The following is a 25,868-nucleotide window of genomic DNA, read 5'->3' as shown; positions in this document are numbered from 1 at the left end:
CCCCCGTCCAGTCCCGCGGCGCCCCGAGCCCCGCCGCCCCGAGGCGGAGGGGTGGGGGGGAAGTGTCCCCGGCCGAAGCGTCCCCGCCGCCTCCCCCAAGTCGCCAAGCTCCGGCGGCGGCAAGGCTCGGCCCGCTTTGGGCCCGGGGCCCGGCGCGGGGGGCCCGGCAGGGCGGGGAGCGGAGCTGCCGGGCCGCGCCGCGCTGAGGCCTAGCGCCCCCCCGCCTCCGTTCTCCCCAGCCGCCCTTCACCTCCCGGGCATAGGCGCCGCCGCGCAGCACCCCGACCCTCCCGCTGGGCCCCGGCGACCGTCTCACCCCCCTTCGGCGATCCTCTCGGCGCCTGAAAGCCTCGAACGCTCCCCCGGCTCCCCACACCCCCCGCTGCGGCCTACACCGCCCCGGCCGATCCCCGGCCTCACGTAGACCGCCTCCCTGCCCGCCCTGCACCCTTCGCACCGCCTGCCGCGCTACGCGAGCCCGGGGATGCAGGCCGGGCCTGGCTTACCTTTCCAGCTGCTTTTTTTTTCTCCTCTCTCTCCTCTCCCCCCTTTCCCTCTGTTGGGCTGACAGATCAGAGTTTCCTCCCCAGCAGAGGGACTAGGAATGGGCTCGGGCTCTGTGCTGTGGAGCTGCTGCCCCTCTGGCTCTCAGAAGATCCTGCTTTTTGTGGGGAGGAAGCTTTGGGGGCTCTTTATTATTTTAAAACTACAAAGTGCTCAGAGGGTAGGTGATTATTAAGGGGAATCCCTGAATATATTCTCCAGCAAAGAAGGCAGGGCTGCTGGGGCTGCTCAAGAAGAGAGCCAGCAGCCTCCTACAGCACCACTACAGGCACTGCGAGGACATAACATCAGAGAGCGGCTCCTCTGCCCTCCAAAACAACAACTTTCCTACCATCTTGGAGGTAGTAAAGAGGGAGAGAGGGAGGGGGAAAAAAGTACGGAAGGTTTTTATAAAGTGTCAGTTTGCGGGATGGAGCCAAATGGCCAAAATCAGGTTTTTTATCATTTATGTGGCTTTTTATTTTAAATAAAAATAAAATACAAAGGCGTGTGGCTGAAGAAATAATTTTCTTTGTAACCTGTTAAGATCAGCTTTCTGGAAAAAAAAAATTAAAGGAGGTACGGTAAAAAATTACATTTTTAGTAACTTTGTTTTTCTTCAAAAATTAAAAATTCGTATTTTTTTCTGTAATGCATAAAGTTGATAACTTTGTTGTTGTTGTGTGATAGATTTTAAATTAATGTGTAATTGTAAAAGTTAGTGTAACTTTTTTGGTAGCTTTTCAGTAGAACAGCTGAGATTGACGTGGGGGGATAGTTCCGCATAATTGTATTATTACGTCTTTCTCTTAAAGCATTGTGAATAAAACTGAATGTACAGGTAGGAAAAAAACAAGGTTTTACTTTTGGGGTGTTTGGGGTTTTGTGTTGTTTTGGGGGGGGTTGTTTGGGTGTTTCTGTTGGCTGGTGTTTTGGGTTGTTTTTTTTTTTATTCCTAGGATAGGTCATGTAGAGGAGCTCTAGGGGATTTAATGCGAGTGGAACCTGTGATATATTATCAGAGAAATTCTGCTAACCTGCTAATAAACGTACCATTGTCTGCCCTTCAGGATGAGATGTGAAAAAGTAAAGCTCATAGCAAGAAATTTGGTTGAGTTTTTTTTTTTTTAATGTTTTCAAAGCGCTTTACAGCCTTCTAAAATCAGTTTTAGTTTTTTTTAAGTTACTGTTTTGATTTGGGGGCTTTGTTCCTGGTATTTATGAATAATAATATTCCTGACTTATTTACAGGGTTGAGAAATGCTCTAAATGTACACTACAGTATCTTGTAATATTAAAAAGTTGCCATTTTGTTTGTTGAATATGTTTTTATTAGATCATTTGCTATTTATTTTTACTATTTATAGTAAAAGAATGTAAGAAATGTTGTCAAAACTGTGTGAGATGCTATGGTGTATCTGTGGGGGAAGACATTGGTCACTGTGTTCAGCAGACCTGTGATGATATTTCTTGTGATAAGATTATGCACAGCCTTGTTCAGAGATGAACTGCAAAGATTATTTGTCCTGAACGAAGAGGAAATAATTAGAAAACAAATAAGATACACATTTAAAAAAAAGTATTTTAAGTTTTTTCCATTTGTAACGATTATTCAGGTGGTACAGACTAATTGAACTGTAGTCAGACTAAGATCATAAGAATGCAGGTATTGAATTGCTACTTAGCGTGTTATCAACCTCTCCCCCTCAGCTGTCAAATCTGAAATACATTGGTTTAGCTCAGTTACTGTAATCTTTAAACAAAAAGGTTCACTCGCTTTTCAAAACATTCTTTCTGAGTTTGCTTAGCTGGTATAGTGCATGGTTTGTGTGTTTATAGTGGGGGTTTCATTCAGATAAATGCTGGGGGTGGACTCTTCATTAGGGACTGTAGTGGTAGGACAAAGGGGTAATGGGTTAAAACTTAAACAAGGGAAGTTTAGATTGGATATAAGGAGGAAATTCTTTCATGTTAGGGTGGTGAGGCACTGGAATGGGTTGTCCAGGGAGGTTGTGAATGCTTCATCCCTGGCAGTGTTCAAGGCTAGGTTGGACGAGGCCTTGGGTAATATGGTTTAGGGTGAGGTATCCGTGCCCATGGCAGGGGGGTTGGAACTTGATGATCCTAAGGCCCTTTCCAACCCTAACCTATGATTCTATGATTCTATATTTGAATTCCAAGTCAGCTGGTCTTTAAGTCAAACTGTGTAGAACCAGAGAATGGGTTTGGGTTGGAAGGGGTCTTGAAGATCATCTAATTCCAACACCCCTGACACAGGCACGGATGAGAGTGCAAGATCACCCTCAGTAAAATATAGGTATGCATTACACTTTAAACTTTGGCCAGGACTTTCAACAATTAAACAGATTTCTATAGATATCTCCCCTTCAAACATCCTAACTTAACTGTTCACTAGGTACGCAACTAGACAAAGAGAGCCTCACCACTATTTCCAAGTAATTCCAAGTTTGGAAACTTGTTAAACTGCAAACTGTTTAAAATCATTCTGTAATTCCTTCAGAGTTTTTGTTCAGCGGGATTTTTTTTAAATCATGGTTAGTCTACCCAGCACTTTTTAATATTGTGGAGTGTTGCATTTGGTGGAGTTATTGCGTAAAAGGTGTTTTTCTGTATCAGGTTATTAATCCATTAAATGCATTATTCTGCTCTGGCATTAGAAAACCAAAAAAATAATCAAATATGCTGCTCCTAGATTGTATTTTAAAAGAGTTTGTGTTTTGCGTAGAAGTAATGTGATAACTAGAGTACTTCATAATCTTACCAGTCATTATAGTGTGCTTTGGAGCACGAAGTATAATGATTCTTTTTGTAAGATATTTTAGCAAAAAATACTTTTATATTCTATATCTAAAATTCATTACAGGAATGACAGGGATTACAAATGTTGGTCATATATGGGATAATTAAAAAAACACTTTTGAAATACTCGGATTATTTCAGTCGATTCAGAAATTCAACAAAGGCAGCATTAAGCTAATATTTCATTTTATTTTATTTTAATAAAGGGCCAAATTCTCAGATCCCAGTTTTGCAATTGCTTGCAGGCCTGATTAGTAATTCAGAAGTGTTTGAAGAGTCACTCAATACTTACTTCCATTAAAACTCTTACATAAAAGTTGGTAGGGTTTTGCTAGAGTACCAAATTCAAGTTTCCATCCTAAGTGATTTCTTGTATCTGGTATTATGCTAAACAACAGGATTGCTTCTTTTAACTGCAGTTCAGTGTAATTCAACTGTAATTCAAGTTCTCTTTATTGCAGTATTTTTAGTGTTTTGGGAAGAGAAGGCACACCATAAACAACCAGCCTATGCTGAGTCTTTCTGTGGTACTTTTGAGAATATCTGTACAGCCCACTGAGAGGCATCTTAGTATTTTTATTCTTTTTATAATGGGATGCAGATGATCCAACATGTTAAGAGAAATGGCAATGAAAGCAGTTGAGAACCTGAACACAGACACAGTAGTAAACCCTGTCTCTGGCTATGTGTTTGACTTTGCAGATGCTGACTTTAATCGGATTACTTGCATGCCTAAATTTAAACATGCATCATAGTAGCATTACACGTTTTGGTGACATCCTGAGATCTATTTGATGTGTGTTAATTGCAAAGCCAGAAACTTAATGCTAAGGGAACTGAGAAACATTCTGAATCTACTTTGGAACAGAAAATAGAATAGAAAAGCTGAAATCGGGTATTTTTTAGTGTCGTAAAAGAAAACCAGCTTTTTAAGGAGGACAGAGTAAAGAGAAGAAAATTACTGTATCTGAGTTACATGGACTATTGTGTAATCATTCAACAGAGAAATTAAAATCTGTACATTATAGATGGATGAGTTTATTTAACAAACTTTATTTACCTGAGAGGATTAAAAGGATTTGCTTTTCAGTAACTTATTAAAAATTGCAAATATTATTTTACTTGTTTTGCTGGCAATACAGTGTTACACTGTAACACCCTAAAGCAGGATAGTGTGCTTGTTTTAGTAGTACAGAATGAAAAGACTTTAAAAAAGGTTTGTTTATCTTTATGGACAAGACTTGAATAGGGAGATGCATCATTTTGATAGCGTCGAGCAGTTCTCTGAAATAACGTTGGAGAACGAATTGGACTCTGAGACTCCTATACAAGGATAACATGTAATACCAGAGCAAGAAACATCCCCCAAACAACACAGAGAACTGTATTCTGGAAATTCTTTCTGTCTGCCTTGACTTTAAAGTGGCAACATCCCTGGACCAGCTGCTCCAGCCAGTAAACACATTGCACATTTGCGCACAAAGTGGTCACAGAACATTAATGTTCCCTAAATCACTAGTTTCTGGCCAATGAGGCATACTTTGCTGGTGTGTCTCACCGGTATTAATAGTGAGACAGAGGGCAGTGACATAGTGAATAAACTCTGTGAGTCTAATAAAAGTAATGGAATAGATGCTTTAGGTTGTATACCAGTTACTGGAGGAAGCTGCATAAAGAAATGAACCCTGACTCTCTCACAAGGTCATATGCGCCCTAGGTGTAGACCTCAGGAATTTCTGGAGCATGACTTAGTCTCTGCATGTGGTAAAGAGTCTGGGGTTTTCAGTAAATAGTGTTATAACGTCAGCGTCTTGGTATTATTCCTCGAAAGAACAGTTCCAGCATCTTCAAATGCTTGTGAAAGGGATCAGTAGTTTATTTAAAATGCAGATGAATATTGTGAAAGGGAGGAACAACTCTGTGTAGATGTTCATTAGAGACTTTTATACATACAGCCACATTTCCATAGAAGATCTTGTAGTATTTAAACACTGAAAAGGGTGACAAATACCAAAATTCTTGATACATTTTTCTAAGCAGCATCTTGAGCAGCAGCTTTTATGTGGTATTGGTTTGTTTGGCTGTGGTAATTTCTGAAGTCAAGCTAACTGGTAAAGCCCAGCATAGTAGTATTACTGAAAAATGCTTATTGTTACTTTTCAACAGTTGTTTAATGTGATCATTTTATTGCAGTGGTTGTCTCTAGCACATCTGATAGCTGATTTCATAACCAGCTGTGGAGTTCAGTAGGAGTAGTTGCAGAACAAAATAGTTCTAAATATACTAATATTTAAATAGCCAAGTGGGAGCAGACGTATGCTAGCTATTGCATGATAGTATCATTAATTGTGAACTGTACTGAAAATAGTAATTAACTAAGACTTACTAATCTGTTCATCATCAATGTGTGTTTTGCTCTACATTAAATAAATGGTATTGTCTTCCTAAAGCTCAGCAAAGACAAAATAGTAAGACTTAGTTGTGGGAAGGTTGTCCAGAGTACATGAAAGGCATCTGTAGATGAAGGCTTCTTTAATTAGAGGCCAAATGAATGGAATAAACTGTCCCAGCAGAATGCTCTAATACAGTCCCATTTTACTGGAAAACCCACTGTTAATTCAAAGTATGCTACTGTAGTTTTACTATCTGCTCCTATTGGTATTTCATTAACTGTAATTGCAGCAGTTAAGGAGCCATAGACTTCATCACCAGTCCTTCTTTCTGCTATTAGTTCAGTTGTTCATTTACATTCAGGATAGAGTGGGTTGTGGTCATCACTGCAGATCGGAAAGATGACAGTTCCCACTGTGGACTAAATCAACGAACCCTTAGTCTTCTGAGAGTACCCATAAAATGCTTTCAACAAAGGTGTGGAATAGCCTGTGATGGATAATTCAAACATGAAAAGCATGCAGGACAGGGTTTTTTCAAAATTGGTTGGTGTTAACATCAAAGCATGAGACTTAATTACTGTCCAGGGTCATGAGATTCCAGGGGATTTTGTAAGTTATTTGTTACCTATGAAGCTTTTTGCTTTTAGTATGTTCCTTTTTGATGCATGGTTCTCATCTCTGATCCATTTCAAACATAGTCACAGGTGTACAGAAGGTGACAAGAAGGAATGAAATTATTTCTTTGAAATACTAGTTAAGTATATTCAAAATTCAGTATTGGCACCAGAGGGAGGAGATGTCTCTACCAGACATTATGTCTTGCTACACAGAAAATCTCAGTAGGCTTCTCAGCATTAGACACTGTGAACTGATGCTTGCATGAAGCCAGTGGGAAACATTAACAGTGTTGGGTATAGCAGGCTTTGCTGATGTTAGAGTTTGAACTGCAGGGGTTTGTGTACATTGCTTATGACCCTGCACCATTTCTGGTATGTTTAGCTGTGGATTGTTGGGGATACCCAGGTACTTTGGGACACATTGCTGACATCATTCAATCAGCTAATATGTGTTACTGTAAAGTGGCTTTTGGATGAAGACAACAGAGGACTGTGATTTGTATGACCTCCCCTCCCAGTGAAGGGGTCAATGTTTGTTTCTGAACAGAGTTTTCCATGTGACTCTCTAAACTTCAGTGCCAAAGGTAGCTGAGCCCATTTGATAATAATAATAATAAATAATTATATGATAATGTATAGTAACGTATTAGTAATAGGGTTTTTTTAATGGGAATTAAAAAACTGCTTCTTGAGCAAGACAGCTTCTCAGGTAACTCTGGGACAACTTACCCCATTAGAACATGTACTTGTATCCTAATACACAACTTACTTCAGTTGTCAGTGAAATCGTTAACTTTTCCTGCTCTCCTTAATTCCATGCTTACTTATTGCTGATTTTTTCCATGATGGTCGTCACAATCAAGTCCTGTTCTATCAGTTTGCTTGTTAGCACTTTCTCTGTTCATGTCCCTTCAGTGCCTTGAAAGAATCAGTCTTTCAACCCTTCATTACTAGAGGTGACTTCATCTAATTGCACATTCTAAGGGCAACACAACAAATCATTATTGAGATGGTCTTGTTTTGGAAGAGGATGTTTTGGATTAGCCATTGTTTGGAGTGTTTTGTGGGGAACAGGGATGGAGATGAGGTTTTGTTACCTTTTCTCTTTGGATTAAGGCTGATGCCAGGCTGCCACTCTACTTTTTTTTTAGCTCTGTGAATCTGAGCTGCTTTTCTGTAGGCTTCAACAGTAACACACAGCACATCCCCCAACCAAGAAGAGAGCAGACACTGTCTTGCAAGATTTTACCAGCATCAGAAGGGGCATTGATCTCAAATATTCTGCTTCCCAGGGAAATGCTGCAGACGCTTCCTTTTCTGCCTTGAGCTATGCTTCAAAATGCATAAAAACAGTCAGTTATAACTTTTGATGAATGGCCTAGTTTTGCTGGCTGTCTTGCTGAGAACATACTTCAGTTTGGCTTGACTTCCAGTTGGGACCACATTTTCTGGTTTCTTTTTATCGCAGAAGCTCACTAAATCAGCCAGGATTTAAAGCAGTCTCCCTCTGGGACTGTAGGGATATACCCATGGGACACTGGTGCTTCCAGAAAGGTGGCTGTTGAACAGGGTTTTTAAACTTTCGTTTGTTTTAAAATCGTATCGTTAGACTGAGATGCTTACATTTGCCTGCAGTATTTTGACAGAGTTTGTTAATCTGACTGCTGGTGTTAACCTGCCCTAAACTTGCTTGAAAATTTAAGTGCATAGTGTGGTTTTACCTTGCATTAACATACCCTTTTCCATTCCCCACAGCCTTCTGCAGAAGACAAGGCTACATAAAGACAACATTTAATCTAAACCACGTTTGGGTTTAATTGCTTGTATGTAAGAGCTGTTTTTACACAGTGCTTTGTGGAGAGGGTACTTAATGACTAAACCTATCCATCTGTCTCCCAGACACATGCCAGTTCTTTGTCATGCTGTTTGTGCAGGCAGAATCATATAGGAAGCAGAGATGAAGGTTAGTGAACCATAATGGGTGATGCAGCCAGAGAGACATTCTGCCAGTTAGCCACCAGGTGGTACTAGGGCTACATTTGGGAAATCAGATCTGGTCTTGGCTTTAAAATAAAGTGGGATAAACTCCCTGCCCACCCCTAACAGAGTCTGGATAAATGTACCCGCTAACTGGGAGGTTAGCTGCATCAGCAGAACTGACCCTTCAGGCAATGCACTGCCTAGCTAATAAGTCCTTACTTAAACAGTCAAGAATACTTTGAGAATGTTCATCTCCCACTATCCCAGCTTTTTATTGCCACCTTCTCATAATACTTTGCGTTAATCTGAGGTTATAGCTTCAGAACCAGCAAGTACTAGCACTAACTGTAAACTTCTTAATAAACACAACTAAGCTGCATGACTAACCCCATTGCTATAACTTTTGCTCCAATACTCTGCCCAGCCTATGTCATTTCTTTTCCTTTGCAGACCCCTAGCCTTTAATTGGTAGCTGGACAAAAGTCCACAAGTACACTGACTGTCCAGCCACCAGCGCAAACAGAAGAGATAAGGAAAGGTCTACACAGTAACTCAGTTGATAAGAATGCTCATTTAGATTTCTCATTACTATCTGGTTTTCAACAATCAAATCTGTAGATAGGCTTGTTGCTGTTACCCAGTTCAGCTGAAAAGGTCTATACTCAGTAACTAGGGAGGTAAAAGGGTAGAAGCAGGACAGACAGCACCACATGTACTTCTTATCCTTCTTGTCTTTCAAGGTAAGGGCTGGAAACTTCCTGAACAGAAATAAGGATCTCCTACACACACTGACTGAAGGGTGCAGAGCTTTCAAAAAAGAACCCCCAAAAGTCTCATGTGCCAGAGCTCCTGGAGTTAAGCAACACTGTGAGATGTAAGGCAAAAAAAAAGGATTCTGTAACAGTTTTGAACCTTCACAGATTTTGAAATCCAGAAGTGATAACTGACTAGTTGCACAGCTGAAATTATTCCTCTGTTTGCACAACATGGATTTTCAGGAAGAACCCCAAGGTTTTCATCCTAAGGAACCTGGGAACCAAATGTTTTACTGAATACAGGATTCAGCTGCACCCTTTCCTCTTAAACCTACCATCTGTTAGAAGAGCCAACTGCCTTGATTTTGGCATATGTTCTCACACCATTCTTTTGCTATGTCCCTGCCATAAACCCCTCTTCCTTCTAAAGAATGTTCCACAGGGACAACATGAAGGTTTTTGCAACAGTTGGTCATACACATGGACTTACACAGTAGCGGGTCCTGCAAATTGCCATTTATAGATGTCTTAGTTACATGCATAGTAGTATCGTTGAATAAAGTGAATGGTTGTCTTCCTACCACCAAGAGAACTGACCCTGCTGGTAACTGGAAGATGGGAGCTGAGTCCATGTCCAACATGTAAGACTTAGCTAGTGTGAGAACTCCATGGTATGCAAGGATAACCAGGAAGAGCTTTCTTCCTGGGCAAAAGGAAGACAACTTTTTAGAACATTACTTGTTTGTTACTGAAAAATCTTAAGCACAGAACTAAAACTGAATTTTATAAAGCTAAGACTTCTACAGCAGCACTCTTGTGCATTCAGTATTGTTCTACAGTGAAAAAATGAAGCTTCTCCTCATGCAACTTTAATAAACTTGGAAGGGATGGCGTTATGATACTGTTCCCATTTGCATGATTCCTGGAAGGATTGCTCTAAACCTTATTACCCGAGTAACCTGTTTAAGAGGAAGCTATCCTTCTTCCAGACTTAACTAACATAACAGAGGAGTCTCTGTTCTGAAGTCATTCTAAAGCTTAAAAAAACCAAAACCCCAAAACCACCACCAACCAAAAAACCACCACATGCAACCTCTTCCCCCACTTTGCTATAATATCACAGAAAAGCTGTTCTGAGATCTAGTCTGTATTTGAACTGGTGTAGCTAAAGGCCTTATCTTTTTGCTGAATTCTTAAAGCAGCTCAATATGAGGAAGCTGTGTGAAAACTGCTTTTCTTTTTCATGACTTCAAAACAATTTTGATTTCCTCCGTGAGTAGTTTCTCAGCTCAGACAAAATGGAGAAGCAAGTATCTTAAGCAGTGGTAGGTCTGAACACTGACGTAAACTAGGTATGTTTGACACAAAAGAGGCACAGCTTGCTCTGACAGCACATTACAAAAATAGAATGTTCACACCCTCACCAATGCTTACAGTTAAGATACTGGATACTCTAGAAGAAAGTTAAAATCCAGTACTTTTGCCATGTAGACTTGTTCCTAGCAAACAAGACTCCCCGAGTTACTTACTGAGTTCTTTTCAAGCAGAAGTGTGAGCTCTATGAATTACATAGGTAGTGGATTGTTTGGTATTATAATTTATTTGTATACAGTCATCATGTACTCTGAGTACAGTATGTTGAGTGCTGCATGTTCTGTCCAACACAACAGTCCTATAATATTATGGGACTATTTCAACTGATGAAAATGTGAATGAAACAAAATAAAATGACCGAGAAGATAGATTTTTGAAAAAGAAAATTATCAGTCACAGCAGTTAACTGCAACAGGTAACTTGAATGGAGGTGGCAGCAGTCTGGTCAGTCTCTAGCAGCTAGCTGGCTCTTCTACTGCATGAGCACCTTCAACAACAGCTTTCACACACTTGGCCATTGTCTGGGATGCTCTGCTGATTGAATCTGAAAAAAAGAAATCCAGATGCACGTCAGTGTGTTACAACTGTTTGTTTTCAAAATGACACAATATAAAAGAGATTTAGAAGACTGAATACAAAGAGAATAAAGGAAAAGCACTTAGTTGAAAATACAGTCTGACAGCCTGTACTTTACAGCCATTCCAGATGATTTTACTAGAAAAATTTTGTTTCTTCAGAAGACCCAAATCCTCCATATCTTAAGAGGAAAGCTTTAAATGCTTCCTAAGAACCTTACTGTAAAGCTAAGTAAAATGCATCGATTTCAGAATGGAAAGGTCACACTACACGTACCTGTCATATAAAAGTCTTTTATTGTGAGCTGAGGTGGAACAAGGGGATCAGCAAGAAGCTGTTGCTTCACTAACTGGAAGGAAAGGAAAAAAAAAGTCAGCTTTATGATAGGAATTCACATTTGCTTAGTGAATTCTGCATTCATCACAGGTCAAAGAATGCGTGTGGTACTTATTACATATGAAGAAGGCCCATTTCTTCAAAAAGCATCAAGCTGTGTAACAGCACTAAATCACACCCAGATGCTTCAGTTTCAATTACCTTTGACAGTTCATTTGCCTGGTTGAAGTAGTTAGCCTCTTCCACATCATCATATCGAACCAGATTAGGAGATACTTCTTCTAAACGTTTCCGTATTTGATCAAGGTTCTCATAAGGCAAGGTCAAACCAGCCAACTAAGAGCATCACAGAAAGAAATGCCATCAAGTCTAGGGATTTAATTCACAGTGGTTTAGATTACCAAGCCATTAACATACCTAAAGTAAAATGAGGAAAAATCTAAACTCCTAAACACAGGCAATGATAATTTACAAACTGAAGCCAAGTCACAGTATTTTGTTAGACTTGTGATGCCCACAGTTAAAATTTGCAGACAGAACTTCACCCAGTATGTACTCGAATAGCATACAGCAGCTACAATATTAGTGCTTTCCTCAAAAGGGAAACAGTATCATTTAACTCACAGAATTAACAAAGGACTCAACACAGAACATTACTTCGTAAGACTACACTCATGTATTGCCCTGAGAATGTACCTCTTTTTTGGAAACACTACATAAAAGGAACTTAACCTCTCAGTATACTTTTATTAGAAGCAATTTATAACAGGAACAGTACCTCAGAGAGAGCTCTAATAATTTTCCAGTCTTCCCTTGCCATCCCAGGAGGCGTAACTGCAACTCTTGTCTGCTGGGCCCTACCCTCAGTATTCACATATGTGGCTGCTTTCTCTGTATATGCTGCTCCTGGGAGAATAACATCAGCCATGGGAGCTCCCACATCCCCATGATGTCCTAAATACATGGAAAGAGGAAACAGTACTCAGCCATGGAAGATGTAAGTAAATCACAATAAGAAGAAATGTTTTAGTTACACAATACAGAATTTCTGTGTTCCTGGTAAAAATGAGTTCCTGAGGCTTGCTTAACCAGTAATATAAAGGCTATTAGGCTGACTGCTCTGAGATCTTACTTGCCTAATGCTCTGGAGAGAACAAATGGACTACAAGCAGTAGTAAGTGCTAATTCAGTCTCTATAGTCACTCAGCTTTGGGGGTTCCTGGAGCACAGATACTTGGTAAATTAAGGAAAGACCATGTTTTAGTATGATAGAACAGCTGGGAACCAGTGCTGTTTTGATGCTAGGTTTGAAGCCATGCTCCCAAAGACATGACATTCCCTTACTACTCATCAACAGTTTCTCATTTTTACCCAAGAAATAAGTAATCAGTATATCAAGTTATGTGTTGTAAGTTCCACTTCTTGGCAGAAAATAAAGGCTAGGATTTATCAAAGAGTCAGATGTGTTTGTAAGAACACCACTGTTTCAGCTTTCTCTCCAACTATTAGATAGCAACATTTCTTAATTTACATCTACTAATTACCTTGATAGATGATAAAACAATCCTTTGGCAAATCCTGACGTGTTATACAACCCGAATCTGCTCCCAAGAGATACAGTACTTTGGGAGGATTTTTCCTAATTGCTTCCACTCCTGGTTTGAAACCCAGATCCAGAGCAGCTACCTGGCTTGCAACCCTGTAGGAACAAACACGTTATGACTTTTAAGTTATTTCATAATTCTTCCTCTACCATCAGAACAAAACTAACTTTTTAAACGAAATATCTGAAAGGGATGTAAGAAATTTCTTAACATTAACAGGACAAAAAAGAAGCATAAAGGCAGCTGACAATTCCTGACAGAGTATTTAACAGAATACCAGGTTGGTTTTGCATTTTGACAAAGTAATGCCATTTGAAGTTTTCACAGTGAATCTCACCTATTTAAGATAGGATAGCAAAATAAAGGCAGACATTCCAGGTCAGGGCCTAGTGGCAGGCAGCTCACTTGTCATATGGAACATCAAGGTTCACCTTTCAGTTATGTGTTGAACTCAACGGCCTTTAATTTAAGGCACTCACATGGAAGATAAAAGACCAGCTACCAGAGCATCATCTACTCTGAAGCAATTAAGACTTCAGACCACTATTTTATCACTATTAATTTACTCACACATAAAAATACTTTTAAAAGAATGAAATAATAATTCTTATTTGTCTGGCAATCTCTTTCTTTTCCAAAGAAAGAATTTTGCATAATCCTATGTAATCAGGTGCCAGACTTCCAATTGTATTTAAAAGAGATTCTCTCTGTAGAGTATGTACCTTTCAATGCTGCTCATGTTTGTCTGACCAGTCAGACATATAGGTTCCAGTAAGTTAAGTTGCTTTTTACATTTAAGGTAGAGAGGATGGTACATCAAACATGGAAGTTGGTAACATGAAAGACTGACAAACCCCATGTAAAAAAGGTATCACAAGGCTTTAACTCATGAGTATTTTGGTATTAAATGTTTCAGTTTCAACAGCAGGTTTTTATATTCAAGTTTCAAGCAGGACCAAGCGCTGCTCTTGCTATACTAGTTTCACGTCAATGAAGCTGATTTTGGCAGAAGGACTTGGTTGAGTCTCTGAATCTGAGCACCACTACGACTGCTGACATAACTTTTCCTTTACAGATTTCCAATTTGACAGAATGGGGAAGGACTGTCCCAAGAGGGGCTTGCCTCTTAAAAGGAATAATATCCCAATAAACTGAGTAACTAAGATCACAAGCCCTAAAATTAAAAGCTTTGAAGTTTTTCTATTAACTACTCAGTTAAGAAATTGCACAGTAAAAGGAATAGTGAGAAACCATATTATTTAAATACTCTTGTCATTTTGTTTTTCTTGAGATAAAAAGCAATCATTTAGCAAGTAACCCTGGTATGCTGTGCATTCTACTCAGCACTGTGCTACGTTATTAAGCTGTCTTGCATTCTATACCTTTGAATTTAAACTTTAAATTGTACAGTTAAATATAATAGATTAATAAAATTTCATGGAGAGCCTGAAAAGTTTGACAGGCCAAGGAACACATTTTTATTAAGGAGTTTATGCAAGTTTGTACTTCTGGGTTTTATATTCCCTACAGGTTCTAGCCTGGTAAGCTGCTTGTGTGTAAACCAAGAAATGTGCACTGCATAGATTGTGGTAACTTGTTAAGGCCCAGCGTGAACGAAAGTTGCTCCCCAAAAAGCTTTGAAGCAAACCTGTGGAGGATGTTCATGACTTTCCAATCAGGATCAACACCGCTCTTAGTCCTGGCATTCTGTGCAATGGTGGAAACTGCAGCATGGATAGCTGCTCCATCACCGCGCTGCAGTGCTGCACTGCCTACCACCACCATTGGCTTTTTGGCCTCACTAAGGACCTGTGCAAGTAAAGAATCAAGAATTCATTCCATGGCTCTGAAGACAATTCTCGGTGCAGATAAAGTAATAAATCTCATCCTTTCTACAGAAGTCTTCCATGCAAAACTGTGGTTCTGAAATGGTCATTATTTCTTTTGGAGATAAAGCCAAGAGGAAGTGCTATAAGCAGGATGCTACCATGTCAATACAGAACTAGACTCTTGATAAGCAGGCATTTAAGTAGAAACAGCAGCAGCTGAAACAGCCTCATTTATATCAAGAAATACTCAGAAGTTTCCTGCACTGTGAAGTTTACACACCTGAATATATCAGATAGTTCACACATACTTGGTGCACACTTATCATTTCTGCATGTGATTAAAAGCAAATAGCCCCATACACAACATGGTACTTCTCTCCAAATTTATCTCTGGGGGGAATCCAAATCCAGTAAATCTGAAATTTATCAGTGACACCCCTTAGTTGTGTGTACCTTGCAGAATGGATGTTTTCCAGAAGCAATCTCCTGGAGTATCTGTGGAGACTCTCCTAGATGATGGTATGTGTAGGTCAGATTCACAGGAGAGCCAACAAGGGCCACTTGCAAGTCATTGTGAAGCCAGCTGAAAACACAGCAAACATTTTATAAACATTTTATAAAAATCAAAGAAACACAGAGTTTTACTCAACTCAATTTTTTAAGGCCACTATTGTTTAAAATTATATATTTTGGAAGATCCCAGCATTAAGAAAGACAGGGCTTTTATAAACCTCATTGTCTCCTGCTGACATATCTTGTTAAAGTTGAATTAGCTACGTTCAGAAGTCTGGGAAGGCCACATTATTTGTCAGAGAAAACATTAAATTTGAGTAATTGCTTCCAAAATCAGCAAGTCTGATTTGTTACAACAACAATACAAAAAGCAGCAAACTGATGTTGAAAAGTTATTCTTTAAGGAATATGGTTTAACAAACTTCTCGAAGAAAATCTGAAGTGTCTGTGTAATGTAACACAGGAATAAATGTCTGAGTACATGAACTTACATAAATGTCAAAGTAAGAGCTTACAAAACATAGCTATAAACCATAGGGAGAAGAGACCCCCTTTTTCTACACATATATCACCATTCCATTTACTAAAAGGTGAACTAAATCCAGTGAGTCCATCTGGATGAATGCTCTCAATTTACTGCCTGCGGCTCCACCCGAGCATTGCATCAAACCCAGATGGATTTGCATGCTTACTGCCAAGGAATACAAACCTTTTTCGAATTCTAGCATTAAAAAGTGGTGCCTCAAAGCGTGGATTGGTGCCAACCAGAAGCAGGACATCTGCCTCCTCCACTCCAGCAATCTTGGTATTAAGCAGATAGTTGGAGCGTAAATCTGTGCTATAACAAGGAGATGTAAGAAAGAAAAAGGATAAGAATTCAGGAAAGTGAAGGAATGAATATGCAATAAAAATCCTAGATGCACAAAATAATTCTTCATTTTGGAAGAGAAAGGGAAAGAAGAGATTTCTCAATCCAAATTACTAACCCCCAAAAAAAGCAGACCTCTCTCTTTCATGAGTATCAAGACAGCAAAACATTAAAGGAATTACAAAGTGCATATTCCCTATATTTACAGTCACTGACAACCTTCACAAACTTCACCTGCTGTTACACAGTTTTCAAGATCCTAACTGTAGTACATTTTTCACAACACAAATAGAAATAAATTATCCAATTTATGAAAGGGTGTAACTGGCTTTCAGTACCCTCCTATTAAACTGCAGCAACCTCAACAGACAGTAGTGTGCAACCCTTGCTGTAATAGAGGCTGTGTATCAACTAACAATCCATAAATACTCTCTATAAATGAATATTGTAAATTTAAACAAACCCTGCTAATGCATCAGCAATTACTATTCTTAGTCATTTCAGAATCTTTCTTACCATAAGATCATTTGCAGACTGGAAAGTTTATTAATGTACTAATTACAACCAAACTTTGCCTGGACTCTTACCCAGCTCCAGCAGTAGGGAAGACCTCTTCAGTGCAGAGTGTATCACAATTTACTCTGTTGAGTAAGTCTTTCAGAGCTATTAGTGCTTCGGCATCCACCAGTCCTCCTACAATTGCTGCTACTTCATTACCTTTTACAGCCCGAAGCTGGAGAGAGAAAATTTAAACATAAGCAAGAGAAACCATTGAAATAAATTCCCATTTGGCCCAGTGTTTGCTACATTAGGATGTGCAAAAGTCAGCAGTGCAACCGCTGGCCTGGAGCAGCACAAACTGATCAGCAGTGTCTGACTTCTCCAGGACAGCAACTCCAGCTCCTTCAGAGCTCATGATAAGCACAGAACAGCTCTGTGTTCTATGCAGGTCTCTCCCACTTGGGAGGCCACATTACTCAAATGTGGCCAATTCTCATTTGGTGTGGTAAGGTAAGGAAGATCATTGAGTACTTTTATTTTAATGACTATGAACTGCAGACAGAATACAAACTTCCATAACACAAGCTCAGTAAACTCAACTCAAAGGTATTATATGAGAAGCAATAGCTTTTGCAACAAACCCTGCTACTGTACCATGGGCAAAAACATCCTTGAGGAAGATTCAATTACAGTTATTCAATTCTGCTTTGTCCCATATAAAATTTTTAATCAAAACCCAGAGCAGTCATGCAGCACTTCATTTGAACAGCAGTATCAATCACCACACAGAGAAAGCACTGAGGCAAGCACAATTCAAATATAAGTAATATAGAATTAATGGCTTTAATAGCAAAAGTGGTGATGGCACGGTTTAAATAAATTTAAAGAAGTCTTCAGATAGATCAGAGAAATTCAGGACTAAGTTGCTTCTTCCTAACATTCTGAGGGAACAGTTTAGTTTCCTATTTAAATAAAAGTATTTTATCTCCCAGTGTCCCAAATAAAATCATGATAAGACAATGTTTTTCAGATGGTCCAATCCATGAAACAGGAAATAATACTCAAAAGAAAAAATGTAAGTGGAAATACAATGGATTAAAAGTAGAATGTTCTCCTCCAACTTTAAAGCATAAAGCCCTTTTCTGTATAACTTTTCATGTTAATCACTGTTATATGCTCAGATTTAGATATTAATTTTACACTACATATATTGAAAATTGTTCTTACCACACCAGCAACACGAGTTAATACATCCTCCCATGAGGCATAAACAAAGAGTCCTTTCTCATTTTTGATCATTGGCTGGGTAAGTCTCTGACGCTTCAGACCATCATAAGCAAACCTAAGTGAACACCACTAACATTATTAAAGAGAAAAGATAACTGTGCATACCAAGTATTTAACACGACTGAGTTTTTTAACAGCTTGCAATGATGAGGACAGAGAAACACAAGAAATATTTCCCCTGAAAGTTTAACTTTTCCTTCTCAAAACCAGGTAAAAAATCTGTGATACAAACGAAAAAGTTACTGTAAAAAAAAAAAAAGCTACAAAAACATTAGAAGACTTGGTAGATTCAATTATAGCATTAAAAGCACGCTTTACCCATTGATCTTCACTAGAGCTTTACAGTATTAACAGTGAAATCCAAAAGTCAGTGCTATTGTCCATATGTGCAAAGTGTGCCTTTAATGTGTGTAGAAATGTGCACGTGGGTGCAGACACCTCCCACACACCTTGTTTTGTCAGATATCCATTCCTCATTGATATCTTCATGCAGCCTTGGCAAAATCCTCATTACTTCCCCAGTTCTTGTGCTCACTATGATGTTGCTTCCAAGTGCATCGAGAACATCAATTGACTCTACCTTCCTGTTCAGAAGAACAAATAAAACCATTTGCAGTTTTCTACATATAAACAGAAATAGCATCCTGGTTTTGGCTCAGATAGAATTAGTTTTCTACCTAGCAGCCGGTACATCACTGTGTTAAATCAGGATGAGAATAATGTTCGTAACACACTGGCATTTCAGTTGTTGCTAAATAGTGTTTACACAAAGTCAAAGAATTTCCAGCTTCTCACACCATCCCACCAGTGAGTAGGTTGGGGGCACAAGAGGTGGGACAAAACACAGCCAGGACAGCTGATCCCAATTGGCCAAAGGGATATTCCATAAGATATGACACCATGCAGAACATATAAACTGGCGGGGAAGCTGGCTGTGGGCCACTGCTCAGGAACTTGCTGGGCATCAGTCAGTGGGTGGTGAGAAACTGTACTGTGCATCAGTTAGTTTGTATATTCTAATTCTTTTACCACTATTATTTTCCCCTCCTTTTCTGTCCTATTCTGTCTCTTTATCTCAACCCACAAATTTAATTTTTTTTTCCCAATTCTCTCCCCAGTCCCACTAGGGAGGCAGGGGTAGTGAGCAAGCAGCTCTGTGCTCTTTAGCTGCCTGCTGGCTTAAACCACAAGAGTCTTTTCTGATACCTATCATGGAGTACAAAGAGTTAACAGATATGACCAGACCATGTTAAACCAAATTTGTTAAAAGCATTCATTATATTGGTTTAATAGTCACTAATCACAATGTTGGTTTATTTGCTCTCAGAGTTGCTACGAGTGTTCTCAGATTTGCATTATGTCACACCTTACTTGCTATGTGTCTTCCCCAGCTTATGATACAATAAAATTGTATCTATAAAATTGTGAGACTAATCTGGTATTTGCAGCACTGTCATCACCTCCATACTTTGGGAGCCATCTATTGGAAACTATTAATAATTACAACTTTTACCTTTTCTCCTCAGAGAGCCCATCTGTGGGGGAGATACCTTCTTCCACTTTTCCTCCAGGCTAATTGGATGTTCAAACCAGCATGTCCCTACTGCTGTCTCCTGAATGTTTCAGGTCTTGGTTATATTTAAGAAAACCACCCTGAGATCTGCCCCGAGACTGGACAGTTATGAGTGGCAAGGTATGTGGGATACATGAACAAGTGCCTACGACAGCAGTGAATTATTTGTAAGGGTGAATTATTTGTAGCTCACTGGGCCCAAGACACTTATGGCCATCAAGGAAGAGATTCAACAGAGAGATAGACTCATGATCAAGGGGTGCACTTACCTAACCACAGACACTATTGCCCAGGTTATCCATGAATGTGAAACATAGGCTGCAACTAAGTGGCTAAGGCCTCTCTAGTATGGAGGACGATGGCTGCAAGATAAATACGGGGGTCCTGGCAGATCACTTATCTCACGCTCCACAAACCCACCAGGGTAACCACCATATTCTTACAATGGTGGAAAAAAAAAAGTGCTGTAGTTTTAGCTTTAGATATATATATAGGAGCTTAGTTTCCCATAATATTTTAAATAATATCCTCAACAATTACTGAGTTAATGAATTTGATTTTTCCTTTATATGCTTTTTACTGAGCCATCACCACAACCTACAAGGCCAAAACATTTTAGGGTAAAAAAAAAATAAGGGAATAATAGTCTACAAACTGTAACTTCCTTTTCTTGAATAAGACGTGAATAAATAACAGACTGTCTTAGATTCAGTCTATGGAGAAGTCTACAACAAAAATCAGAGATAACCCTTGGTATCACGAATGGATATATTCTAAGATAAAGTGTACAACAGAAACAGAGAACACTGTCTCCTCAGTATGATTCAGGATACATACCTTGTCTCCCATGGGCGTGCAGTAAAGGCATATGGCTTTGAAGTAAGAGCACCAACTGGGCAGATGTCAATAATATTCCCTGATAACTCAGACATGAACATTTTTTCAACGTAAGTACCAACTTGCATATCGTTTCCTCTCCCGGTTGTTCCCAAGTCATCTACCCCTGCAACCTCACTAGCAAACCTGGCAGGTGCAAAAAGAATGTAAACCAAAACTGGAATATACAAACAGCAACATAGCACATTTTTCAATCCTTATCTAATTTTCTTAAGATAAAAACATTAGCCTTAGTTCATATAGCTGAAAGAAGAAAACAGTTGTTTAGATGCATTAGTCAGGGCCACCACATGCAGGACTACATATCTGAAGAATTTCATTTGATGGGGCTACACAAACTTGGTGGGGTTAAATAAAAAGCCAGATCAGTTCAGTGCTCATTGCATTTCACAGTCCAAGTCCACGATTAGTCCTAACATGGTCTTTCTCGAACTAAGAGGGTACATTGTATTCTTTTCCCTCTGGTCAAGTTAGCCAGTACTGAACCTCAGGACTAGGGAACAGCATAAACACAGCAACCAGAGGCTGCCAAGCAAAACTAAATCTTGCAGCTGTGGCTGAAGAAGGCACTGAATGTTTTAAAATCCATTCTGGCACTAACACCATGGAAACAGTTCTGCCCTGGAGTATTCTGATTTCACTTTAATGTTTTGGCCATCTCTGTTTCCTGTATGCAGCTGTCTGGTGCCTCTAGGACATCAGGTATCAGACCCCACCAGAAGCAAATCCTTACATACAGTGAGAAAAATAGTTGTTAATAAACTGACTGCCCCTCATGGTGTTTCTTTCACAAGTAACAGATACAACTCAGCCTGCTTAGTACCCTCTCCACTGAAAAATAAAGAACATTACCTGATACATCGAGTGCACTGTATACACCGAGTCATGATTGTTTTGACTAATGGGCCAATGTTCTTGTCCTCCACAGCACGTTTTCCCTCTCTAAATCTACTTCTGTCACTGCCAAACATCATTGATTGATCCTAGAACAGACAGAGAACAGAACAGACATATCCAGGTGGCTGGAAAGCACACTTGCACCTAAGACAAGAGTATTAATACATAAGTATACAAAATTTACTTGTATGTTGTACCTGCAGATCACATTCTCCACCCTGATCACAGATAGGACAGTCCAATGGGTGATTTGCCAGCAGGAACTCCATTACGCCCTCTCTGTTGGTTTCAGGAACTGAAGTTAGTGTCAAGTTTACCTCATTCAGCAGATAGCACACTTGTCAGCTATAGGAGGCTAAAGAAAGGTACCTTGCTTTCCTTGACTTCTCAGAGTTTGTCAGTATGTTCCAGCCCTTCATAACTGGCATGGCACAAGCAGCAACTGGCTGCAATCAACACAAAAAGCAGGCATGAACATAAAATACGTGCACAAACCTCAACCTCTCCCTCCCCCAGAATTCTGAGACAGGCTTCTCTTATTAATTTAACATGTTACAGAAATAAAAAGATCCATGCAAAGAAAAAAAGAAGAAAAACTAACCACTCAAGTCACTAGAACCCACATTTATTAGTAATCTGCTATATAAAAAGTTTAAATTAGTTATGACTTAAATATTTTTAAAGTTGAAAATTTTACACTTTTGGGTTCCAATTCAAATAGTTACAGAAAGGAGAAAGTCAGTTTTAACAGATACAAATCATATCAAAGTGAATCAGCAGAGATCTGGAAAATCTTTAGAACTGAAGTTCAGAGTATGCATCATTTATGAGACATTTATTTGGACAAAGCCTGTACAAAAAAGTCTTGGAATAAAATTCTTCACAAGATTACTGCAAGTTTAACAAATCTGCTCAGAAAACAAATTCCTTCTACTTTTTGGTCACATCTTGACACAGATCATCCTGCTTTCCATCTGTAGTGGTAACCCAACATTTCGAGAGACACACAAAAGTCAAACTATGGAATTCAAGTTAAGGTGAGCTAAAGAGTTTTACTTGTGAATATAGATGTGTAATCCAAGACTGAAATACAAAAGAATGTCTCAACTATCTGCATAGATTTCTTAATACCGCTGAAGAAAGCATTCAATCCAGAAGTCTATTATTTTACAACAGACATAAATGCATTAAAATATAAATTAATAAGTAACTGCAATCTTTACTTGGCTAGAAAAAACCTGCGGACACTAATTCCACAGCTGTATTCATCCAGTATCTGAAGTTTACTATTTGTGTAGTATCAGCTGAAAATGTGCAGCTGAAGCCTGACTTACAGAACATAAAAATACATCTGACTGAAAGCACGCAGCCATGAAATGCTCATGTCCAGGAGGAAAGTAATCTGGAATAACCCAAGAACTGACTTTGACCCATAGGCAATCACTGCAGTTCGATGGGGAGAAGGAAAAGAGCTGCTTCAAGCAGCTGAATGACAACAATTTGTGTGCTAATGAGAGTACAAACAATTATCTACAGGACTTAACTAGGCCCTAAGCACAGCAGAAATTTGCACTTCCAATGAAACACACACAATACCTTTGGAGCTTTCTCAATTTCCACAAGGCACATCCTACAGTTTCCAGCAACAGAAAGACGATCATGGTAACAAAACCGGGGTATCTGAATTCCAGCCTTTTCACAGGCCTATAATGAATAAAAAAGGAAAACTAAATTTCAGTTAAGACCTTTCAGTTCCACCTCATAAAACATTATGCAGTTATTCAAAGAATAACTGTGTCAGTACTCAGGAACAGAGTGCCTTTGCCCTTTCACTTTACTAACTGACCATAAAGAAAAGATTGTGACCAAGCTGAAACATGTCAGGTTATCAATTACAAATATATTTTTTCCAAAATGTGTAACTGATTGGTGAAACGAGAACCGACCTCCCTTTAGAGAATAGAAAGAATTCTCTCTAATAGCACACTAGCAATAAAAGTAAGTTTTTAAAGAACACACAATTTAAAAAGTGCATAAAATGAAAATCTGAAAAATATGAGGGAAACAAGAATGAGTTCTGATAATTCACAGGTACTGTACATGAGGCACAGTCACTCATCAACTTCAGTAGAATCCAAAACTCAAACAAACATTATTCCATGACATGAGTGAAAAAGAGACAGGAGGACAGAGACAACAGACTTCCACAGAGAAGATAAATATGTCCTTTCCTGTGTAAAATCCCCACAGCCGGTGGGGTCTATGCTATAGCACTAGCTATTCCTGACAGAAGAAATACCAGTGAATTAAATAAAAAAGAACTAACAAGTTTTAATTTTTCTGATTATTTCTAAAAAAAACACCAAAACAAGCCAACAACCAACCCCCTAATCCCCCTCCCCCCCCAAAAAAAAAATCACAAACAAAACACATGTAAGCAAAACTAAAAAAAAAAATCATCATTTAAGAAAATTTCACAGTAGACTCCTGCTGGGGGCATTCTAATGCCTTAACAAATTAGTAACTTGTACCCAAAACATGATGTATTTTGTACATTGTGTACTTTAATGTCCTAACTCAGTATACTATGGCCCCATTTAATGCCTTCTTAAAGAGAAGCTGGACTGGAAAAATACCGACTTGAAAATTTGGCCTGAAAAGCAGCAATGCTGAGTATGGGCCAGGAGATTTAGGTTTCATTTTTTTCCCAACCAAGAACAAAAGAAGCAAAGGATCAACATTCTGAATCATAAGAACTAGTAACGAGAAGGAGACAAGCCTTCAATTACCTGAGACACTAAGTTAACAAGATACAAAATTAACAGGTTCTGAAAGACTATCAGGCCACATATGATTCAACCAGGATTTATCAAAGGCCGTTACTGCATTGCACACATCTTTGCAGTTGTGATTCGTGCTACATGCACCATCTTTCAGACAATCAGGGCTGAACTGCCCAAAGGCAATAAAATTACACACATAAAATTACATCACAGTCAGTGAAAACACTGTTGAACGACGCAAAGAACAATGTAAAGGGTTTTTCTTTGGGTTTTTTGGGGTTTTTTTTCCTATATAGAATAAAACATGCTGCCAAGAAGTGAGATGGGGAATCCAGGAACAATTCAACATGCTGCTCCTCATACCTGAAGTACTGTGGTTCCAGGGTTCACCAACACAGGATGCCCATCCACAAACACCTCTATTTGGTTGCTGGCTGCTGTTGCAGTTGTACGCCCTGAGAGAGATGGAAAAAGAAAACAAAACCCTTCAGTTACTGCTAGATGCAAACCATCAGACCCCATGCTCCTTATCTTACACAGTGCTGATAGAATTCCAGTTCCAGGAACAGCACAACGCAGAACTCCACAGTTTCAAGTGAAGTACGCATATATGCCCTTCAATAAGTCAATTACACATGTTAATTTTATCACCACACACATACGCATAAACTAGAGACACTTACCACATACTTTGGAGGACTGGGTGACCCCAGCTAAGGTCCTCTGGACAGCAAGTAGTCGAAGCATGGTGCTTTGGTAAGAGAGAAAACAGCGTAAGGTTTTTATCAGTTTAAATGTCTGCTGACAGGTGGCAAACACGCAGAGCAAAACCTTCTAGACCAGCTGCCAAAAAGCATGTATGTGCCTATAAGAATGTTAATTTCATAAACTGAAAGACATGGTTCTCTTTTTATACTTCACACACAGGTATGTCACCTCACGCTAAAACCGGTGACTGTTACCACGACAAATAGCCGGCAGCCCAGCGTAAGGTACTGACCCTGCAAGAACCGCCACTGAGAACGGGTGACACCTCCACCGCAACCGGTTCGCGTTTACAAACAAACGCAAAGGTTCCCGAGGGGCAGCTCCGCCAGGAGCCGGGCAGCCCCTCAGCCTACAGCGGGCCAAGAGCGAGGCGGCTGCCCGCCCCGTCTCCCCAGGCTCCGCTCCTCAGGGTCCGCGCCAAGGCACCGTCCCCGGGACCGAGGTCACGGCCGGCGGCAGCGCTGCCCGACGCGGGGGTCACCTTGGAAGCGCCTCCGGCGCTGCCCGCGGGGCAGCCCCCGGCCCGCCGCCGAGCCCGTCAAGGGCACCGGGAACGGCGACAAGAGGAAGGAGACGGTAGCAGGGCGCCCATGGCGGCATCGCCGCAGCCCACCGATCCCGCGCTGTGGAGGCGCCACAGCCGTCCCCGCCGCGGCGTCCGCCATTACCTGGCGCGGAACGGGCGGCAGAGGCGCCTCGGCCTTCCCTGCCGTTGAACAGGCTGCCCTTAGCCTCCGCCTCTATGGCGGCTGCCTCGGGTATTTCCGCCACTTCTCGGTGTCTCCTTCGCCAATCTCCGGAAAGATCAGCCTCACAAACGTGCGCTGCGCGCTGACGTATGCGCTCGGCAACCTTCGGAACGAACCGCTTCGGGTATTTCCGTCAAATATTTGGCAAACGACGGAACTCGGCAATTTCCGCCTTTCTCCCAGTGCCTTCTCGGCCACCGTCGAG

General features: G+C 40.1%; 2 protein-coding genes across 5 annotated transcripts in view; both read right to left on the bottom strand.

Moving 5' to 3' along the window:
* The window catches only part of INO80D (INO80 complex subunit D), a 45,254-nt gene extending 44,317 nt beyond the window's left edge, over positions 1-937 (bottom strand). For all 4 annotated transcript variants that reach the window (XM_061378269.1, XM_061378273.1, XM_061378263.1 and 1 more), the window contains exon 1: positions 507-937. The gene's annotated coding sequence lies outside the window, so the exon portion shown is untranslated. The remainder of the gene's footprint in view (positions 1-506) is intronic.
* Positions 938-10,689: 9,752 nt separating this feature from the next.
* Positions 10,690-25,832, bottom strand: NDUFS1 (NADH:ubiquinone oxidoreductase core subunit S1). The gene is made up of 19 exons (XM_061378398.1): positions 25,583-25,832; positions 24,830-24,897; positions 24,510-24,601; positions 22,960-23,067; positions 21,733-21,809; positions 21,561-21,642; positions 21,319-21,449; positions 20,407-20,592; positions 18,446-18,580; positions 17,937-18,051; positions 16,796-16,941; positions 16,050-16,178; positions 15,281-15,410; positions 14,647-14,807; positions 12,939-13,093; positions 12,173-12,348; positions 11,596-11,730; positions 11,335-11,407; positions 10,690-11,026 (listed from the first exon to the last, which is right to left on the bottom strand). Exons 2-19 carry the CDS (start codon positions 24,891-24,893, stop codon positions 10,935-10,937), a joined length of 2,187 nt encoding a protein of 728 aa, XP_061234382.1. The 5' UTR covers positions 24,894-24,897; positions 25,583-25,832; the 3' UTR covers positions 10,690-10,934.
* Between the last annotated feature and the right edge of the window lie 36 nt (positions 25,833-25,868).

Source organism: Neopsephotus bourkii, unplaced genomic scaffold, assembly GCF_033783945.1.
Source record: "Neopsephotus bourkii isolate Nb327-2 ecotype Australia unplaced genomic scaffold, CSIRO-AGI_Nbou_v1 NB_196, whole genome shotgun sequence".
In the NCBI taxonomy this organism is placed as follows: Eukaryota; Metazoa; Chordata; class Aves; order Psittaciformes; family Psittacidae; genus Neopsephotus; species Neopsephotus bourkii.
This window is presented reverse-complemented; position numbering and strand designations above follow the sequence as displayed.

What these genes read in the sequence shown, in the direction of transcription:
- NDUFS1 (XM_061378398.1), bottom strand. Translation starts at nt 24,893, where the DNA reads ATGCTTCGACTACTTGCTGTCCAGAGGACCTTAGCTGGGGTCACCCAG. An exon ending in TGGATATCTGACAAAACAAG is followed by an intron (nt 18,052 to 18,445) that starts GTGTGTGGGAGG and finishes GTGTTCACTTAG; the next exon opens with GTTTGCTTATGATGGTCTGA. An exon ending in GTCATGAACATCCTCCACAG is followed by an intron (nt 13,094 to 14,646) that starts GTTTGCTTCAAA and finishes TTGTTCCTACAG; the next exon opens with GGTTGCAAGCCAGGTAGCTG.